Consider the following 21,577-nt stretch of genomic DNA (forward strand, 5'->3'; position numbering starts at 1 on the left):
GTCATGCATACGGCCATGTCCGATTTTGGTAAGCAAAAACAGATCCTTCAAAAAAAGGAAAGATTCCGGGTTCATTCAATTTTTTTCACTTCAATGAACAGAAAGTGCTATTCTCATTTGCAAAGATAGAAAAGAATAGGACCTGCTGTGAGATTCTAGGATCAGACACTGAAACTGATTTGTATGGGTCAGTGAGCTATCCCTTTCAATGATAGACACCACACTGAAGAACAATAATGTCGTGCATGAGGCCTAAGTTTACATTTTAGATATGATTAGTAAATCTGCCCCATTGTATGTCTTTACCCTGAGCTCTTCCAGAATTGTCCCTTCAGGAATATGGCTGAGGCCTAACTGCAAGATGCCATTTAGATACCAAAATTAGACTACAACTGGAACAGAACCAGGGAGCAGTTTGGGCACTAAACAGGCAAGTCATTGTATGTATTGATCGGCTTTCTACAACTCAAGGCCCAAAATCAACAGTTTCCACTCATCTCTACTTGTACCTGGAAATGCAATCTGCTAAAACATGAGCTTATGAGTACAGGACACCAATATTACCACATCCATTAGAGGGCATTGTCTCATCAGAGACAACTCCTCTCAGAATGTGCCCCGCTGGGACGATCAGTTGATCATCCCAGGTCCCATTCCCAATATCGCTGACAAACATAGATTTAGTTGGGGGAAGATGCGTCCATCAAGACATTTTGCCCAGCTTCTGCTGATGAAGGGGAAATGCATTATTATATGGAGACCATTCAGATGACACAGGTGCAGGCGCAGACTAACCAAACCATACTATGCATCCATTTATAAAGCTGGGTAGATCGGGAGGTTGGGAGTCAGGCCAGCCAGTATTGTCTTTCCCCAGGGACCTGTCTTCTTGATGTCACTAGAGGGGTCCCCATAATCAGTCATCTTGCTGCTGCCTACCACTGTGTGAGCATGTGTTCTAGGCTCATGTAGCTATGAGGGCTGTAGTCCAAGGCAAGAGTAAGTCAGAAGGACACTGACAGGGGCTCCAGGGGGCTGAGGCACAGGCTAGACAGCAGGCTACAACTTGAAATCTGTTGGCAGACTTTTAGGGAATTACAATTGAGGGCAGGTAAGTTATGCACACATTTGTACAGTGAGCGCCTAGAAAGAATTTCTCTAGTGGACACTAGACACCCCGGTCCAACAGTGGACAGGTGACAAGAGAAGATTGCTTTCAAAAACATTTTCACCATTACAGTTCAGGCTGGATGATACAATCTGATATGTCAAAAATAGCCAATGTGCTGTCAGCTATATTGATGCCACCGTATGTCCTCAAAGAGGAACCTCCACATTGGACAGAGAAGAGCAGCCTGGGTTGAGTGGGGACAGTGCTGTGATGAGTGGTGGTCTATGAGTTTTGATGAAACCATCACATTTCTACTGATTTGCGATTATACTTAGTCTTGCATAATGTGCAGAGCTGATGATGCATCCTTTCAGTAAGTCTTGTGGACTTACGCAGAATATGAAGCCCACACTATACCACTGAATGGAAGCATTTGTTGAACAGATGACCACAACAATTATCTATGACAGACTTGCTGTCCTCCTTTTACTGCCCATTTTGCATTAACGTCAATGGACTTCATTCACTATTGAGGATGCCCACTGAAAACTGGCATGGTATTTTCACCGGATAGAAAAACAATAAAACATGTCAGTGTTTGCCCTAAGTATCATACCACTTAACTTCCCAGAAAACACTTAATAGAACAGTCATAAAAACTCATGTCCGGGAAAGTGTAAGAATGTAAATTAAGAGCCGATTTAACCGCCTACGGACCGCCTAACGCAGGATCGCGTTCCGGAGGCGGCAGCCCTGCGCAGGATCGCGAGACACGAGATTTCCTGTGAACGCACGCACACAGGCGCGCGCGTTCACAGGATCGGAAGGTAAGCGAGTGGATCTCATGCCTGTCAGCGGCGATCGTTCGCTGGCAGGCTGGAGATGTGATTTTTTTAACCCCTAACAGGCATATTAGACGCTGTTTTGATAACAGCGTCTAATATACCTGCTACCTGGTCCTCTGGTGGTCCCTGTTGTTTGGATCGACCACCAGAGGACACAGGTAGCTCAGTAAAGAAGCACCAAAAACCACTACACTACACTACACCCCCCCCTGTCACTTATTAACCCCTTATGAACCCCTGATCACCCCTGATCACCCCATATAGACTCCCTGATCACTCCCCTGTCATTGATCACCCCCCTGTCATTGATCACCCCCCTGTAAGGCTCCATTCAGATGTCCGTATGATTTTTACGGATCCACTGATACATGGATCGGATCCGCAAAACGCATGCGGACGTCTGAATGGAGCCTTACAGGGGGGTGATCAATGATGGGAGTGATCACCCCATATAGACTCCCTGATCACCCCCCTGTCATTGATCACCCCCCTGTCATTGATCACCCCCCTGTAAGGCTGCATTCAGATGTCCGTATGTTTTTTACGGATCCACGGATACATGGATCGGATCCGCAAAACACATACAGGCGTCTGAATGGAGCCTTACAGGGGGGTGATCACCCCATATAGACTCCCTGATCACCCCCCTGTCATTGATCACCCCCCTGTCATTGATCACCCCCCTGTAAGGCTGCATTCAGATGTCCGTATGATTTTTACGGATCCACTGATACATGGATCGGATCCGCAAAACACATACGGACATCTGAATGGAGCCTTATAGGGGGGTGATCAATGACAGAGGGGTGATCACCCTATATAGACTCCCTGATCACCCCCCTGTCATTGATCACCCCCCTGTCATTGATCACCCCCCTGTAAGGCTGCATTCAGATGTCCGTATGATTTTTACGGATCCACTGATACATGGATCGGATCCGCAAAACACATACGGACATCTGAATGGAGCCTTATAGGGGGGTGATCAATGACAGAGGGGTGATCACCCCATATAGACTCCCTGATCACCCCCCTGTCATTGATCACCCCCCTGTCATTGATCACCCCCCTGTAAGGCTGCATTCAGATGTCCGTATAATTTTTACGGATCCACTGATACATGGATCGGATCCGCAAAACACATACGGACATCTGAATGGAGCCTTATAGGGGGGTGATCAATGACAGAGGGGTGATCACCCCATATAGACTCCCTGATCACCCCCCTGTCATTGATCACCCCCCTGTCATTGATCACCCCCCTGTAAGGCTCCAGAAATTTTTTGGGCCCAAGTTAGCGGAATTTTTTCTTTTTTCTTACAAAGTCTCATATTCCACTAACTTGTGTAAAAAAATAAAATCTCACATGAACTCACCATACCCCTCACGTAATCCAAATGCGCAAAATTTTTTAGACATTTATATTCCAGACTTCTTCTCACGCTTTAGGGCCCCTAGAATGCCAGGGCACTATAAATACCCCACATGTGACCCCATTTCGGAAAGAAGACACCCCAAGGTATTCGCTGAGGGGCATACTGAGTCCATGAAAGATTGAAATTTTTGTCCCAAGTTAGCGGAAAGGGAGACTTTGTGAGAAAAAAAAAAATCCATTTCCGCTAACTTGTGCCAAAAAAAAAAAAATTCTATGAACTCGCCATGCCCCTCATGGAATACCTTGGGGTGTCTTCTTTCCAAAATGGGGTCACATGTGGGGTATTTATACTGCCCTGGCTTTTTAGGGGCCCTAAAGCGTGAGAATAAGTCTGGGATCCAAATGTCTAAAAATGCCCTCATAAAAGGAATGTGGGCCCCTTTGCACACCTAGGCTGCAAAAAAGTGTCACACATCTGGTATCGCCGTACTCAGGAGAAGTTGGGCAATGTGTTTTGGGGTGTCATTTTACATATACCCATGCTGGGTGAGATAAATATCTTGGTCAAATGCCAACTTTGTATAAAAAATGGGAAAAGTTGTCTTTTGCCGAGATATTTATCTCACCCAGCATGGGTATATGTAAAAAGACACCCCAAAACACATTGCCCAACTTCTCCTGAATATGGCGATACCACGTGTGACACTTTTTTGCAGCCTAGGTGGGCAAAGGGGCCCACATTCCAAAGAGCACCTTTCGGATTTCACAGGTCATTTACCTACTTACCACACATTAGGGCCCCTAGAATGCCAGGGCAGTATAACTACCCCATAAGTGACCCCATTTTGGAAAGAAGACACCCCAAGGTATTCCGTGAGGGGCATGGCGAGTTCCTAGAATTTTTTATTTTTTGTCACAAGTTAGCGGAAAATGATGATTTTTTTTTTTTTTTTTCTTACAAAGTCTCATATTCCACTAACTTGTGACAAAAAATAAAAACTTCCATGAACTCACTATGCCCATCACGAAATACCTTGGGGTGTCTTCTTTCCAAAATGGGGTCAATTGTGGGGTAGTTATACTGCCCTGGCATTTTAGGGGCCGAATGCGTGAGAAGTGGTTTGAAATCAAAATCTGTAAAAAATAGCCAGTGAAATCCGAAAGGTGCTCTTTGGAATGTGGGCCCCTTTGCCCACCTAGGCTGCAAAAAAGTGTCACACATCTGGTATCCCCGTACTCAGGAGAAGTTGGGCAATGTGTTTTGGGGTGTCTTTTTACATATACCCATGCTGGGTGAGAGAAATATCTTGGCAAAAGACAACTTTTCCCATTTTTTTTATACAAAGTTGGCATTTGACCGAGAAATTTATCTCACCCAGCATGGGTATATGTAAAATGACACCCCAAAACACATTGCCCAACTTCTCCTGAGTACGGGGATACCAGATGTGTGACACTGTTTTGCAGCCTACGTGGGCAAAGGGGCCCACATTCCAAAGAGCACCTTTCGGATTTCACCGGCCATTTTTTACAGATTTTGATTTCAAACTACTTCTCACGCATTCGGGCCCCTAAAATGCCAGGGCAGTATAACTACCCCACAAGTGACCCCATTTTGGAAAGAAGACACCCCCAGGTATTTCGTGATGGGCATTGTGAGTTCATGGAAGTTTTTATTTTTTGTCACAAGTTAGTGGAATATGAGACTTTGTAAGAAAAAAATAAATAAAAAATCATCATTTTCCGCTAACTTGTGACAAAAAATAAAAAGTTCTATGAACTCACTATGCCCATCAGCGAATACCTTAGGGTGTCTACTTTCCAAAATGGGGTCATTTGTGGGGTGTTTGTACTGTCTGGCCTTTGTAGAACCTCAGGAAACATGACAGGTGCTCAGAAAGTCAGAGCTGCTTCAAAAAGCGGAAATTCACATTTTTGTACCATAGTTTGTAAACGCTATAACTTTTACCCAAACCATTTTTTTTTACCCAAACATTTTTTTTTATCAAAGACATGTAGAACAATAAATTTAGAGAAAAATTTATATATGGATCTCGTTTTTTTTGCAAAATTTTACAACTGAAAGTGAAAAATGTCATTTTTTTGCAAAAAAATCGTTAAATTTCCATTTATAACAAAAAAAGTAAAAATGTCAGCAGCAATGAAATACGACCAAATGAAAGCTCTATTAGTGAGAAGAAAAGGAGGTAAAATTCATTTGGGTGGTAAGTTGCATGACCGAGCAATAAACGGTGAAAGTAGGGTAGGTCAGAAGTGTAAAAAGTGGCCTGGTCATTAAGGGTGTTTAAGCTAGGGGGGCTGAGGTGGTTAAATAATTCCATCATGCTCGGAAGCAATTTGTGCCAAGTGCCATATTATACTCTATATACAGGCTCGGACCGGCCCACCGGGGAGCCGGGAAAATCCTCGGTAGGTCCCCGAACCAAAAAGTGAGCTTTCTTGCTTAAAGGGAACATGACATCAACTTTATGCTGACTGTACTGAGGGCAGTATGAAGTAGTGACAGAAATGCTGATTTCAGCGGTGTGTCACTCACAGTGGCGTCTCTAGCTTTCAAATTTTGGGGGGGCACACTGGGGGCCAGGACAAAAGTAGGGGGGGCAGCTATAACAACGATACATTTACACAAGTACGCTTAGAAATGCTGCAATACTTTACCCAATACCTAAAACCGCAACAGGGAAGAAAAGTCCAGCTGTCTGTGGATGACACTTTTATAGAGAGGGGGATCTGTGGATGACACTGCTATGGGGGGGATCTGTGGATGCCACATACCGTATATAGCATCTTATGCTATATGTGTCATCCACAGATCCACCCCATGACAGTGTCATCCCCATTTCCCCCTCCATAACAGCGTCATCCACAGATCTCCCTCCCTATAACAGTGTCATCCACAGATCTCCCTCCCCGCCTCTCACAGGATTGTACATATATAAAATAAACATATTTCACATGAAAACGTACAGTTACTTGGCTTGGCCCTTGGGGATCTCGGACACCACTTCAACACTTGGCCGGGGGCTCGGCGGAGCTGATGTTGTGTTTTATCCTAATGAGTAAGATTTCATAATAAGGATTTGGAGAATGGGCAGAGGGACAGCAGAGCAGAGAGAGGCTGGTGCTGCTACTAGGGGGTCATACCATGGGGGAGTAATAAATCCCACCATAATGCCCCCCAGTAGAAATAATTCTCCTTATAATGTGCAAAACATACCCCCTTATGCCCCCAGTTGAGCTAATTTCCCCCATAATGTGCCAGTATAAAATACCCCTATATAGTGCACCAGTAAATGCCTCCATAGTGCTCCTCTCCCCCCTTCCTGCTAGTGCCCCCCATAATGTACCAGTATAAAATGTCCCATATATCGTGCCCCAGTAGATGCCCTCAGTGTCCCCCATAATTTGCAAGTATAAAATACCCCTTCTTAGTGCCCCCCGTAGATGACTCCATAGTACTCCTCTCTCCCCTTCTCCATAGTACCCACCATAATGTGTCCCAGTATAAAATGCTACTGTACAGAGCCCCCCATATAAAACACCCCTTCTTTGTGGCCTCAGTAGATGCCCCTATAGTGCCCACCAATAATGTGCCAGTAATAAGTGCCCTCAATAACGTGCCAGTAACAAGAGCCCCCCAATGTGCCAGTAATAAGCCCCCATCACGTGCCAGTAACAAGAGCCCCCATCACGTGCCAGTAATAAGCCCCCCATCACGTGCCAGTAATGAGCCCCCCATCACGTGCCAGTAATGAGCCCCCATCACGTGCCAGTAATGAGCCCCCATCACGTGCCAGTAATGAGCCCCCATCACGTGCCAGTAATGAGCCCCCATCACGTGCCAGTAATGAGCCCCCCATCACGTGCCAGTAATGAGCCCCCATCACGTGCCAGTAATGAGCCCCCATCACGTGCCAGTAATAAGCCCCCCATCACGTGCCAGTATTAAGCCCCCCATGTTCCAGTATTAAGTCCCCCCATCATCATGTGCGAGTATTAAGTCCCCCATCATCATGTGCCAGTATAAAGTCCCCCCCCATCATCATGTGCCAGTATAAAGTTCCCCCCTATCATCATGTGCCAGTATAAAGTCCCCCCCCATCATCATGTGCCAGTTTTGTAATAAGCCCCCCCAATGTGCCAGTAACACTATTGTAAAAAAAAACAAAAAAAAAACACTTATACTTACCTAAGTGTCAGCGATGCGATGCAGCCTCTTCCTGTGTCCCACGCTGTAATGTAAGGCTCAGGCGGCACGATGACGTCATTGCGCCGGCCTCTGATAGGCTGCCGGCCTAGTGCCTGCAGCCAGGGGCGTACATAAAAATCACTGGGCCCCATAGCAGGAATCTAAATTGGGCCCCCATTCCCCTTTTATAGCCCCTCCCTTTGTTCCATGAACTATTCTTGCTGCTGCGTTTTATAATTTATGCCATCAGGGCCGGAATGGGATTACAAAACAGCCCTGGCACACAAAAGAGGTATAATAGATGCAGATGTATATTATATACAGCAGTGTACAGTTATGTGAGGTACGCGGTATAATAGATGCAGTGTGTACAGGTATATAGTATATTCCCTAGTGTTCTGATATGTGAGGTACAGGGTATAATAGATGCAGTGTGTACAGGTATATAGTATATACAGCAGTGTACTGATATGTGAGGTACGGGGTATAATATATGCAGTGTATACAGTATATACAGTAGTGTAATATGTGAGGTACGAGGTATAATAGATGCAGTGTGTACAGGTATATAGTAAATACAGCAGTGTATTGACACCTCGTACCTCAGATATCAGTACACTGCTTTATATACTATATATCTGTACACACTGCATCTATTATACCTCGTACCTCACATATATAGTATATACAGAAGTGTACTGATATCTGTACACACAGCATCTATTATACCTCATACCTCACATATCAGTGCACTGCGGTATATACTATATATCTGTACATATTGCATGTATAATACTGTGTAATATATGCAGTGTGTGTGCATGTATGTGTGTGTATATATATATATATATATATATATACAGAGCAGTGTATTGATGTGACACATAGAAGGTATAATACTGTAGATGCAGTGTTTATAGAAATATGTGGTCAGTTATGCATTATAGTCACTGTGAGGTACATGAGGTAGTGGTAACTGTCTGAAGTATTATACATGAGTGAGCAATGAGTAAAAACAGGGCATGGGGGGGGGGGGGGGTAAATGACGAGAAGTGGAGGACCTCCTCTTACCTCTCCATTCCAGTCTGTATGGATCAATACAGAGCTGCTTGTGAACTTTTAATACTTGCTGTTAGGGGTTGAAGGACCTGTGATGATGTCATCACAGGTCCTGGCAGATGTACCTTTGAAACCTAGGAACTACACCATTTTTGGTGCAGTTCCTTTGCTAGATTCTGCAGGACCTGTGATGTTGAAGATGATGTCATCACAGGTCCTGGCAGATGCACTGTTCTAACCTGGGAACTACACTTTACACTGTGCAGTTCCCTTACAGGACCTGTGATGACATCATCAAAGGTCCTTTAGCTTTAGAAAGGTAAACAGGAGTAATTAGGGGGCGGGGCCTCTCCTCCACTTCGGTGCCTGCCTGCAGCCTATCAGAGGAAAGGGAAGGGACACGCCTCTCCCTCCCCTGCACCTCCGCTGGCACAGACAGTTTACAATGGAGATGAGCGCAATGGAAGCGCTCATCTCCCTGTGCCCGGCGGCGGCTGCTCACTTGGGGGGGGGGGGGGGGGGGGGGGGGGTCATTTTAGTTGGGGGGGCACATGGGGGGGCACAGCATGATGTAGGGGGGGCCGTGGCCCCCTCTGGCCCCCCCCCTGGCGACGCCACTGGTCACTCATCAGCTAAAAGTAAGTGGTTGCCGAGAACCAGCATCATAATCATTACAGCCCAGGCCTTGAAAAGAGTCAAATCTACCTGAGAAGAGTCATGGTTATTCCTAATCTCCTGCTCTCCTCGCCCATCTGCTGATGATTGGCAGTTCTCTTCTAGAGAGAAAACTAGGTAGAAGACTGTCAGTCATCAGCAGGTGGGCGAGCAGGAATTCATGAATAACCATGACTCTTCTCAGGTAGATTTGACTCTTTTCAAGGCCTGGGCTGTAATGATTATGATGCTGGTTCTCGGCAACCACTTACTTTTAGCTGATGAGTGACACACCGCTGAAATCAGCATTTCTGTCACTACTTTATACTGCCCTCAGTACAGTCAGTATAAAGTTGAGGACAGGTTCCCTTTAAAAGTGTTCTGCGATAAGCTCCGCCCCCATACACAGTAGGATGCATGCTGCCTGCGATTCATACTAACTGAGAAGGAAAGGCTCCATACCAGCGCCGATTCATGGGAACTGCCAAGTTTTTGTGTAATCAGCACTCCTGGTCAGTAAGGCTGTTTCCACATGATCTGATTTTCATAAAATCGCTGCAAAAAACATAGCAATTTGCCGCGAATGTATGTAAATTAGATCATGTGGAAAGAGCCTTACTCTGACCAGGAGTGCTGATTGGACTAAAACCTGTCAGTCAATAGCACTGACAGCCTCTCCTCCAATGAGGCAGCTCTGCTAGGACTGCTGCCTGTATGATCAGTCTGGAGCGGAGCCCTGCTGCTGCGAGGGGAAAGAGCCTGGCTCAGGACCTGGGGACACAACCAGCAACACACAATGCCATGAGTTAAGGAAGGAATCTACATGTATTGCAATTGGTTTAAAAGAGTGCCTACATGTATGACAGTGTGTGTATGTAAGAGTGCCTGCATGTATGACAGTGTGTGTATGTAAGAGTGCCTACATGTATGACAGTGTGTGTATGTAAGAGTGCCTGCATGTATGACAGTGTGTGTATGTAAGAGTGCTGCATGTATGACAGTGTGTGTATGTAAGAGTGCCTGCATGTATGACAGTGTGTGTATGTAAGAGTGCTGCATGTATGACAGTGTGCGTATGTAAGAGTGCTGCATGTATGACAGTGTGTGTATGTAAGAGTGCTGCATGTATGACAGTGTGTGTATGTAAGAGTGCCTGCATGTATGACAGTGTGTGTATGTAAGAGTGCTGCATGTATGACAGTGTGTGTATGTAAGAGTGCCTGCATGTATGACAGTGTGTGTATGTAAGAGTGCCTGCACGTATGACAGTGTGTGTATGTAAGAGTGCCTGCATGTAGGATAGTGTGTGTATGTAAGAGTGCCTGCATGTATGATAGTGTGTGTATGTAAGAATGCCTGCATGTATGATAGTGTGTGTATGTAAGAGTGCTGCATGTATGACAGTGTGTGTATGTAAGAGTGCCTGCATGTATGACAGTGTATGTATGTAAGAGTGCCTGCATGTATGATAGTGTGTGTATGTAAGAGTGCTGCATGTATGACAGTGTGTGTATGTAAGAGTGCCTGCATGTATGACAGTGTATGTATGTAAGAGTGCCTGCATGTATGACAGTGTGTGTATGTAAGAGTGCCTGCACGTATAACAGTGTGTGTATGTAAGAGTGCCTGCATGTAGGATAGTGTGTGTATGTAAGAATGCCTGCATGTATGATAGTGTGTGTATGTAAGAATGCTGCATGTATGACAGTGTGTGTATGTAAGAGTGCCTGCATGTATGACAGTGTATGTATGTAAGAGTGCCTGCACGTATGACAGTGTGTGTATGTAAGAGTGCCTGCATGTAGGATAGTGTGTGTATGTAAGAGTGCCTGCATGTATGACAGTGTGTGTATGTAAGAGTGCCTGCACGTATGACAGTGTGTGTATGTAAGAGTGCCTGCATGTATGATAGTGTGTGTATGTAAGAGTGCCTGCATGTATGAAAGTGTGTGTATGTAAGAGTGCTGCATGTATGACAGTGTGTGTATGTAAGAGTGCCTGCATGTATGACAGTGTGTGTATGTAAGAGTGCCTGCACGTATGACAGTGTGTGTATGCAAGAGTGCTGCATGTATGAAAGTGTGTGTATGTAAGAGTGCTGCATGTATGACAGTGTGTGTATGTAAGAGTGCCTGCATGTATGACAGTGTGTGCATTAAAGAGTGCTGGCATATATAGAAGTATGCGTGTAAAAGAGTGGCGGCGTTTTGTCAGAAAACCTTAACTCGTCATATTCCATTTCCAAACGTGACTTCCGGGGGTGTGTCAGGGGTGTGCGCCTCCACGCAAGGACACCGCGTGTGCGCTCTCAGGGGTAAGGAGATCTGGCGGTCTTTTGTCTTGTTAAATCTCCTTACCCTCACACTGCGCACGCACGGATTGTAAAATCTCCTTACCCTTAAAGTGTGTATATGTAAGAGTGCTGCATGTATGAAAGTGTGTTTATGTAAGAGTGCTGTATGTATGACAGTGTGTGTATGTAAGAGTGCTGCATGTATGACAGTGTGTGTATGTAAGAGTGCCTGCATGTATGACAGTGTGTGTATGTAAAAGTGCCTGCATGTATGAAAGTGTGTATGTAAGAGTGCCTGCATGTATGACAGTGTGTGTATGTAACAGTGTGTCTAGGTAAGAGTGCTGCATGTATGAAAGTGTGTGTAGGTAAGAGTGCTGCATGGATGACAGTGTGTGTATGTAAGAGTGCCTGCATGTATGACAGTGTGTATGTAAGAGTGCCTGCATGTATGACAGTGTGTGTATGTAAGAGTGCTGCATGTATAAAAGTGTGTATATGTAAGAGTGCTGCATGTATGAAAGTGTGTGTATGTAAGAGTGATGCATGTATGACAGTGTGTGTATGTAAGAGTGCCTGCATGTATGAAAGTGTGTGTATGTAAGATTGATGCATGTATGACAGTGTGTGCATTAAAGAGTGCTGGCATATATAGAAGTATGCGTGTAAAAGAGTGCCGGCGTTCTGTCAGAAAACCTTAACTCGTCATATTCCCTTTCCCCACGTGACTTCCGGGGGTGTGTCAGGGGTGTACACCTCCGAGCAAGCACAGTACCACGGCACGGTGCCTCCGCGCAAGCGCAGTACCAGGGCATGGGTAAGTTAAAATTACAGTGAGCCTTGACTCATGGACGCGTGCAAGGACACCGCGTGTGCGCTCTCAGGGGTAAGGAGATCTGACGGTCTTTTGTCTTGTTAAATCTCCTTACCCACACACTGCGCACGCACGGATTGTAAAATCTCCTTACCCTCACTACGCAGCGCGCTTCAGATTAATTGCTGGCTGGCTTCAATCCGCGCGTGCGCAGTGTGAGGGTAAGGAGATTTAACAAGACAAAAGACCGTCAGATATCCTTACCCCTGAGAGCGCATGCGCGGTTGGGCGCGTCGCGCGTCCATGAATCAACGCTCACTGTAATTTTACCCTACCCATGCCCTGGTACTGCGCTTGCGCAGAGGCGCCGTGCCGTGGTAGTGCACTTGCGCAGAGGCGCACACCCCCGGAAGTCACGTGGGGTAAGGGAATCTGACGATTTAAGGTTTTCTGACAGAGCATCGGCATGTGTAGAAGTGTGCGTGTAAAAGAGTGCCGGCATGTGTAGAAGTGTGCGTGTAAAAGAATGCCGGCATGTGTAGAAGTGTGGTTGTAATAGGATGCCGGCATGTGTAGAAGTGTGTGTGTAAAGAGTGCCGGCATGTGTCGAAGTGTGCGTGTAAAAGAGTGCCGGCATGTGTAGAAGTGTGCGTGTAAAGAGTGCCGGCATGTGTAGAAGTGTGTGTGTAAAGAGTGCCGGCATGTGTAGAAGTGTGCTTGTAAAATAGTGCCGGCATGTGTAGAAGTGTGCGTGTAAAGAGTGCCGGCATGTGTCGAAGTGTGCGTGTAAAGAGTACCGGCATGTGTCGAAGTGTGCGTGTAAAAGAGTACCGGCATGTGTAGAAGTGTGCATGTAAAGAGTGCCGGCATGTGTCGAAGTGTGCGTGTAAAAGAGTGCCGGCATGTGTCGAAGTGTGCGTGTAAAAGAGTGCCGGCATGTGTAGAAGTGTGCGTGTAAAGAGTGCGTGTAAAGAGTGCGTGTAAAGTATGTGTGTAAAGAGTGGCGGCATGTGTAGAAGTATGCGTGTAAAAGAGTGCCGGCATGTGTAGAAGTGTGCGTGTAAAGAGTGCGTGTAAAGAGTGCGTGTAAAGTATGTGTGTAAAGAGTGGCGGCATGTGTAGAAGTATGCGTGTAAAAGAGTGCCGGCATGTGTAGAAGTGTGGTTGTAATAGGATGCCGGCATGTGAAGAAGTGTGGTTGTAATAGGATGCCGGCATGTGTAGAAGTGTGTAGATGCCGGCATGTGTAGAAGTGTGCGTGTAAAGAGTGCCGGCATGTGTAGAAGTGTGCGTGTAGCAGAGTTCTGTTGCTGTATCTATGCACAGAGCTTGGTATTGTTATGGTATCTAAGTACTGAGCTTGAAGGGGGTGCCTAAGTTCAAATTTTTGAGGCCAAACTACAGGGATGCTGTTAAAATAAAAAAAATAAAAAAACACTTAAACTCACCATCCTGATCACTATTTGATCCAACACCAATACACTGTTCTCTCCGTCAGGCTGCAGCTGGGACATCATGTTTTGGCTGCCGCGATAAAATGCCTGTGTACCGCACCTGACCGCTGTAACTAATCAATGATCTCAGTGGTGTACAGCACCAAGGCCAGTGATTAGCTGCAGCGGTCATGTGCGCTATTAGGGTCCATTCACACGTCCGCAAATGGGTCCGCATCCGTTCCGCAATTTTTCGGAACGGGTGCGGACCCATTTATTCTCTATGGGGTCGGAATGGATGCGGACAGCACACAGTGTCCTGTCCGCATCCGCATTTGCGGAGAGCGGCCCCGATCTTCAGGTCCGCAGCTCCGCAAAAGATAGAACATGTCCTATTCTTGTCCGCAGCTGCGGACAAGAATAGGCATTCCTTTAGGGGTGCCGGGCGGGTGTGTTGCGGATCCGCAATTTGCGGGTCCGCAACACACCACGGACGTGTGAAAGGAGCCTTACACTACAGCTTCCTATATAAAGGATTATTTTAAAGTATGTTGATGCAAATTGGAAAACCCCCTTAAGTGTCAATATTTGCATGAAACTATAGGGTGGGCCCCTAGAGTCACTTCTACTGGTGAGCCCTTGGCACCCCATTCCGACACTGTATATATACGTACAGTCATGGGCATAACTATAGTACTTGCTATGGGGCCCAGAGGTTGGCGGGGGCCCTATCAGGGACAAGAACATTGTGCCTTTTTGTGGGAAATAACAATAGAGTGTCTTACTTCTATGATATGGGTTTTCTGATATATATGGTGCTATTATGCATACCTTTAGTTATTGCCACTTATGCTGTTCCTATTTTCTTACACTAGGTGGTGGAACCCCCATCCTATTTTGCTATGAGACTCTATGAACTATAGTTACGCCCCTGCATACAATGCATTCGGAAAGTCCTTACACTCTTTCACTTTTTTCATATTTTGTTATGTTGCAGCCTTTTGCTAAAATTACAAGTTTTCCCCTATCATTCTGCACTCACTACTCCATAATGACAAAGTGAAAACAGAATGCTCAAAATCTTTGATAATTTATTGAAAAGTAAAAACTAAAATATTACCTTGACATAAGTATTCAGACCCTTTACTCAGTACTTAGTTGAAGCACCTTTGACAGCACTCACAGCCTCTAGTCTTCTTGGGTATGATGCCAGAAGGTTTGCACACCTGGATTTGGGGACTTTCTGTAATTTTTTTCTGCAGATCCTCTCAAGATCTGTCAGGTTGGATGGGGACCATCAGCAGACAGCCATTTTCAGATCTCTCCAGAGCTGTTCAATTGTGGGTGCTGACTGGTTTGCTCCAAACATGATGCTTAGAATTGAGGCCAAAAAAGTTCTATATTTGTTTCATCAGACTAGAGAATATTGTTTCTCACAGTCTGAGAGTCCTTTTGGTACTTTTTTGCAAACTCCAGCTGTGCTTACATGGTCATTTACTGAGGAGAGGCTTCCTTCTGGCCACTCTGCCATAAAGCCCAGATCGGAGGAGTACTGGAGTGATAGTTGACCTTGAAGGCTATGTACATCTTTGGAGGCAATTTTTGTTTATGATTGCATTTTACTCATTTTTGTCTAAAAATCATATTTTCAATTTGCCTTTATTAAAAATATTGAGCTATTCTGTTACAAAGGGTTAAAGGACTTCTGTCACCCCACTAAACAGTTTTTTTTATTTTTTTTGGTTACTTATAATCCCTATACTGCGATTTATCCATACATACTGTAATTAATCAATTTGCTTCAGCAGATTCTGTTAAAAACGTACTTTTTAAATATGCAAATTACCTTGCTACCAGCAAGTAGGGCGCATCCTCCTATCCTAAAGACGCCCCCTCCTCATGTTGATTGACAGGGCCAGCGGATGGGATTGTGCTCTGGCTGGACCTGTCTGCTATCAAGATCTCGCGCCTGCGCCGTAACGGTATTAAGTCGGCGCAGGTGCACTGAGAGGCGGACGCTCGCTCGGCCGCTCCATCCTCAATGCGCCTGCGCCGATGATGTCACATCTACACCCGGCGCAGGCGCATTGAGGAAGGAGCGGCCGAGCGAGCGTCCTCCTCTCAGTGCGCCTGCGCCGACTGAAGACAGGTACGGCGCAGGCGCCAGATTTTGAATGCAAACAGGGCCAGCAGAGAAAGATCCCGTTCGCTGGCCCTGTCAATCAACATGCGGAGGGGGCGTCTTTAGGATAGGAGGATGCGGCTGCTACCAGCAAGTAGCCGCCCTACTTGCTGGTAGCAAGGTAATTTGCATATTTTAAAAGTACGTTTTTAACAGAATCTGCAGAACCAAAATGATTAATTACAGTATGTATGCATAAATCGCAGTATAGGGATTATAAGTAACCAAAAAAAAACAAAAAACTGTTTAGTGGGGTGACAGAAGCCCTTTAACAGTTTTTCTAACTGTGTGACTGGTACTTTCACTTTCACTTTGTTGCGCTAATTTAATAACCCTTATCTCTAAACTACTAAGCGGTTATAACACTTATTTAAGGCACATTCTTAGGCTAGTTTCACACTTGCGGCAGGACGGATCCGACATGCTGTTTACCATGTCGGATCCGTCCTGTGGCTGTTCGCCGTGCCCCCGCTCCGTCCCCATTGACTATAATGGGGATGGGGCGGAGCTCCGGTGCAGCACGGCGGTGCACGGAGAAAGCCGCCGGACTAAAAAACCTGACATGCAGTAATTTTAGTCCGGCGGCCTTAAGCCGTGCACCGCCGTGCTGCGCCGGAGCTCCGCCCCCATCCCCATTATAGTCAATGGGGACGGAGCGGCGGCCCGGGGGCACGGCGAAACAGCCGCAGGACGGATCCGACATGGTGAACAGCCTGTCGGATCCGTCCTGCCGCAAGTGTGAAAATACCCTTATCATTAAGATAAAAGCTGAGCTATAATGAGTGTTTACAATGAGAGCAGAGATAAGGAGTCCGTCTGCTCCCCAGATGACGGAAAAGAAAGAAAAACACAGGCTGCTGCTAGAGCATGTCAGCTCTGTACAGAAAAAAAGGATTAAATATTTTTAATAAGGACCAATTGAAAAAATGATTTTAGCTCAAAATAAGTACAGTGCAGTAATAAAAAAAATTGCCCCAAAAAGTGTACATAGCCTTTAAGTTTCTCTTATCTGACTGCAGAAACTTTGGAGCTCAGCCAGAGTGACCATTGTGTTCATAGTCATCCCTCACCATAATAATCTGGAGCTCAGCCAGAGTGACCATTGGGTTCATAGTCACCTCACCATAATAATCTGGAGCTCAGCCAGAGTGACCATTGTGTTCTTAGTCACCTCTCACCATAATAATCTGGAGCTCAGCCAGAGTGACAGGTTCTTAGTCACCTCTCACCATAATAATCTGGAACGCTTCCTTTCCGACAATCACCTGCTTCATCAGGCTGTGCAAATCCGCCTTTAGTTTGGTGGGGCAGCCAGCTCTAGGAAGAGACCTGGTTGTTTCAAACTTCTTCCAATTAAGATCTATAGTGTCCACTGTGCTTTTGGGGACTTTCGGGGAAGCAGAATTTTTTTGTACTCATCTCCAGATCTGTACCTCCACACAGTCCTGTCTTTAGGCTCTACAGGCAGTTTTTTTGCTCCTCATGGCTTGGATTTTTCTCAGATATGCATTGTTAGACCTTTATATAGACAGGGGTGTATCTTTCCAAATCATGTCCAGTCAACAGAATTTACCACAGGTGGACTCCAGTCAAGTTATAGACACTAAAAGATGATTAAGAGAAATGTGAGGTCCCCAGAGCGAAATTTCAAGTTTCATAGCAAAGGGTCTGAATACTTATGTCCATGCAAAATTTACATTTTTTCTTTTTCATAAATTAGCAAATATTTCTAAAATTCTGTTTTCACTTACTCTTTATGGGGTATTGAGTGCTGATTGAAGGGGGGGAACTTGAATTGTTTTTGTGGGACATGGGGAATGCTGTGAAGATACCTTCATAGGTGAATGTCATGCTGGTTCTGATCCTGGGATTATGATGTAGGGTGGCATAATGAATGGTAACCGGACCCCTCTAATGTTAATTCCAGGTCCACTAACAGCTTGGAGTTACATTGATTTGGTCATGGAACCGGTGGTATGACTATTTCATCAAAGTGTCCAAAAAGCCGTTTTTGTATTTTTTTTAAATGCCAATCCGCATGTTCCCCGTGTTACTGTGAGCAGCCTGCTTGGCCTAAACATGCTTCTATGGCCTACTTTGGTCTCCAGACTTGTCTCTCATTGAGAACATCAGGGACATTGTTGGTTGGCAATTGCAGCCTCCTCACAGGTCACCAGGCACAGTGCAGTGCCTTGTATAGTGAATGTGCTTGGTATTACAGCCCAGGCCCTTTCATTTGAATTGCAAATAGGCTATGTGAGAGATGAATGTGATATTACTGGCCTAGAAAGAAGCCACAGGGCTCCTCTACACAATACTTAGTGGTAGAAAGATAAATATTAACAGTTTTCTTTTTCTTTTACAGGTGTTTTATTCCGAATGTCTATGCAGCTCTCTTTACAGCTGCCCTTGTGCCATTAGTTTGTCTTGTGGTTGTACTTGTAGTTTTCATCCATGCGTACCAAGTCACACAGCAATGGAAAGCATACGATGACGTGTTTAGAGGCAGACCCAATGCTACAGGTACAGTACGGGGAATTAATATTTCTTCCTACAGAAATAATTATCAACACTGTGATGTCACAATTAGGCTTTATTCACACTGGGGGTTTTCTCTATGGTAATTTAGTTTTGTTATTTTTTACACAAAACTCCTTTAATTTCACTAAGATTCTTATTATGGTAAATGCCACTGGTTGGCATCAGGTAGTCTCTTTTTAGTTAGATTCCTGTTTTCTCTATTTTATTCCTCTGCATCATGAATACTACCCAGTAAACCAGAAACCTTATATTATTATTTTTTTTAGTATTATTATCACAGATACTAATAGAAGGCATATTCCTGTTTTCATTTGTAAAAAATGGAAGCTTGACACGTGGTGTGAACAGAGCCATAAAGGGGTTTTGTTATTTCAGCAAATTATTTATTATGTAGAGAAAGTTAATACAAGGCACTTACTTATGTATTGTGATTGTCCATATTGCTGCCTTTGCTGGCTTGATTCATTTTTCCATCACATTATACACTGCCCATTTCCATGGTTACGACCACCCTGCAATCCCGCAGCGGTGGGCGTGCTTGCACGCTATATAAAAAAGGCACAGGCCTATGTGCACTCCCACAGTCATGGCCACCAGAGAGATCGGCATTTTTACCCATAGTGTGAAAGAATGACCACCGCTGCTGGATTGCAGGGTGGTCGTAACCATGGAAATGAGCAGTGTATAATGTGATGGAAAAATGAATCAAGCCAGCAAAGGAAGCAATATGGATAATAACAATATACTGTATTAGTAAGTGACCTGTATTAACTTTCTCTATATGATAAATACCACTTGCAGAAGTGACAAAACCCCTTTAACATAGCTATTGCCACTCTTGTACATGAGTTGTGTGTGGTATTGCAGCTCAGTCCTATTCAATTGAATGGGACTGATGTGCAATACCACATGCAGCCATAGCATAGGCAAAAGTGATGCTTTCTCTAAAAGGAAGCAGACTTCTTTTTCTAACCTCTTACAACTCCTTTAGAATTTAAATAATTTGTCATGCAAAAAATCATCCATAACATTACTAACCAGTGAACAAAAACTACACAGTGCCAAACAAATACCTTACAGTGCCCAAATACACCAAGCCAAGCCAAAAAATTAAAATAAACACTAAATAATGCACATAATACCCCCTAGCAGCACCAGATACCACAGTGCACCACAACATATGTTCCCAGAAGCCCCAAACAAAAGCCACAATACAGCACAAAGTAACTGCTCATAAGCATCAAATACCACAGTGCAGCACAAAACACCTCTTCAGCAGGACCAAACAAACACCACAGTGCAGCACAAAGTATCTCTCCAGTAGCACCAAAAAGCACCACTGGCAGTAGATTAGTCCCCAATGGTTGCAGCATTGGGCCTCTTCCCACCCCTCCTTCACTGGTAACAACATTGTCCCTCTTCCTACTGCTCCCCCACTTGCAGCAACATTGTCCCCATTGCAATATATTTTCACTGCCAGCAGCATTGTCCCCATTCCCACCTTTCCTGCACTGGCAGATGCAGTGTCCCCTAAACACCTTTCCCACTGGTGGCAACATGATTCCCACCTCTTCCAGACTGTCAGAGCACAGGTGATGCTGGAGGCTGAAGGAAAAGTGTCAGGCACCTCTCTCATCTCCTCTGCAGATTCTATTTTATCTCCAGGCTCCCTCTGAACTACTGGATGCTGGATCTGTGGTTAAATGACCTTGATGCCATGGCACATCCTTTACCCCTTCTAGCCACAGAAATTGCACTGATAATGCAGGACTGGCATCATTGCAGCTTTAGCTTTGCTATAGCAGGCAGTTCTCCGACCAACCAGCCCACCAGGAATCTGCCTAGTAGGACAGATTACACATCTGAGTCTGTCTTTGAGAAAAATAATGAATTGAATGATTGTTAGGAGCATGTTGAGAAGTCTTCTAGTGTGATACTGATCACTTCTCAGTAGGTCTTTATATACTATTGATAAAATGTTTTCACCCATAGGCCACAGTGGAGATATTTTGTAAAAATTATCTGAAATCTTCCTAAACCAAATCATTTTAAGTATGAAAGTCAGACAGCTGACACACCTAATAGATGGCTTTTTAAAAACAGAATCAAATCTTTCTCCAGGGCCTAAAATCTATGATTTCATAAGAAAATGAACCTGAAAAGCCCTTTGTGAATATTGTTGTTTTTTTTGTTGTGCAGAATTTCAGGTTTATCACTATATCTCAGATTCTTAGAAACCCTATTTATGTGTTCTTTCTGCTTAAGGCTATGTTCACATCAGCGTTCAGCCTTTCCGTTCTCCTGCTCCGTTATAGGAGCAGGAGAACGGAAAGGACGGATTCGGCTCATAACTGCATGCAGGACTTTTGTCTCCGCTCCAAAATCATCTTCTGAGCGGAAACCTAACGGACCCCATTATAGTCTATGGGGGTCTATGAGGCCCGTAGGCTCCGCTCGGCTCAGTTATGAGCCGAATCCGTCCTTTCCGTTCTCCTGCTCCTATAACGGAGCAGGAGAACGGAAAGGCTGAACGCTGATGTGAACATAGCCTTATAGTGTTGGCTGTAAAATATATTATATTAAAAGAAATGTGAAATCATATATACTGTATAAGTGTTATACAGTGTATATGTAAAACTGATAAAAATTATATATAGTATAATACTTCTATTATACATATATTCCCTACAAATAATACAAAACTTTACTAATATAGTGCCAGCATATTCCAATGAAATGACAAGTAATCTGGGCAACTGAACAAACCATGAAACAGAAAAAAACTAAAAGAGAGAGGTCCCTGTCCATAAGAGATTACACTACAGTATAATAATAAACCAGTAGACAGATGCCTGTCCACTACCCTCAAATTAGTGCCTTGAGGTCACAAGCTAAGTAATCTGCGACAGACTGGTAGCTAAGGGCATACTGCCTAGCAGCTCCTCTTAAAAGGCATAGCAGCCAATTAGATTTAGGTCAATCTGCTATTCCGAAAAAAAGGTGGCCATACACAAAAGATTTAAGCCAGACAGAACGGCAGATATTGGCCATTTTGTGAGG

General features: G+C 44.7%; 1 protein-coding gene across 1 annotated transcript in view; it reads left to right on the forward strand.

Annotated features, from left to right (window-relative positions):
• Window positions 1–21,577, forward strand: part of ADGRV1 (adhesion G protein-coupled receptor V1) — a 574,752-nt gene that overhangs the window by 534,179 nt on the left and 18,996 nt on the right. The window contains exon 87 of the mRNA XM_040419646.1: window positions 18,342–18,499. Coding sequence (XP_040275580.1) covers window positions 18,342–18,499 — 158 coding nt within the window. The remainder of the gene's footprint in view (window positions 1–18,341; window positions 18,500–21,577) is intronic.

Source organism: Bufo bufo, chromosome 2 (genome assembly GCF_905171765.1).
Source record: "Bufo bufo chromosome 2, aBufBuf1.1, whole genome shotgun sequence".
Lineage (NCBI taxonomy): Eukaryota > Metazoa > Chordata > Amphibia > Anura > Bufonidae > Bufo > Bufo bufo.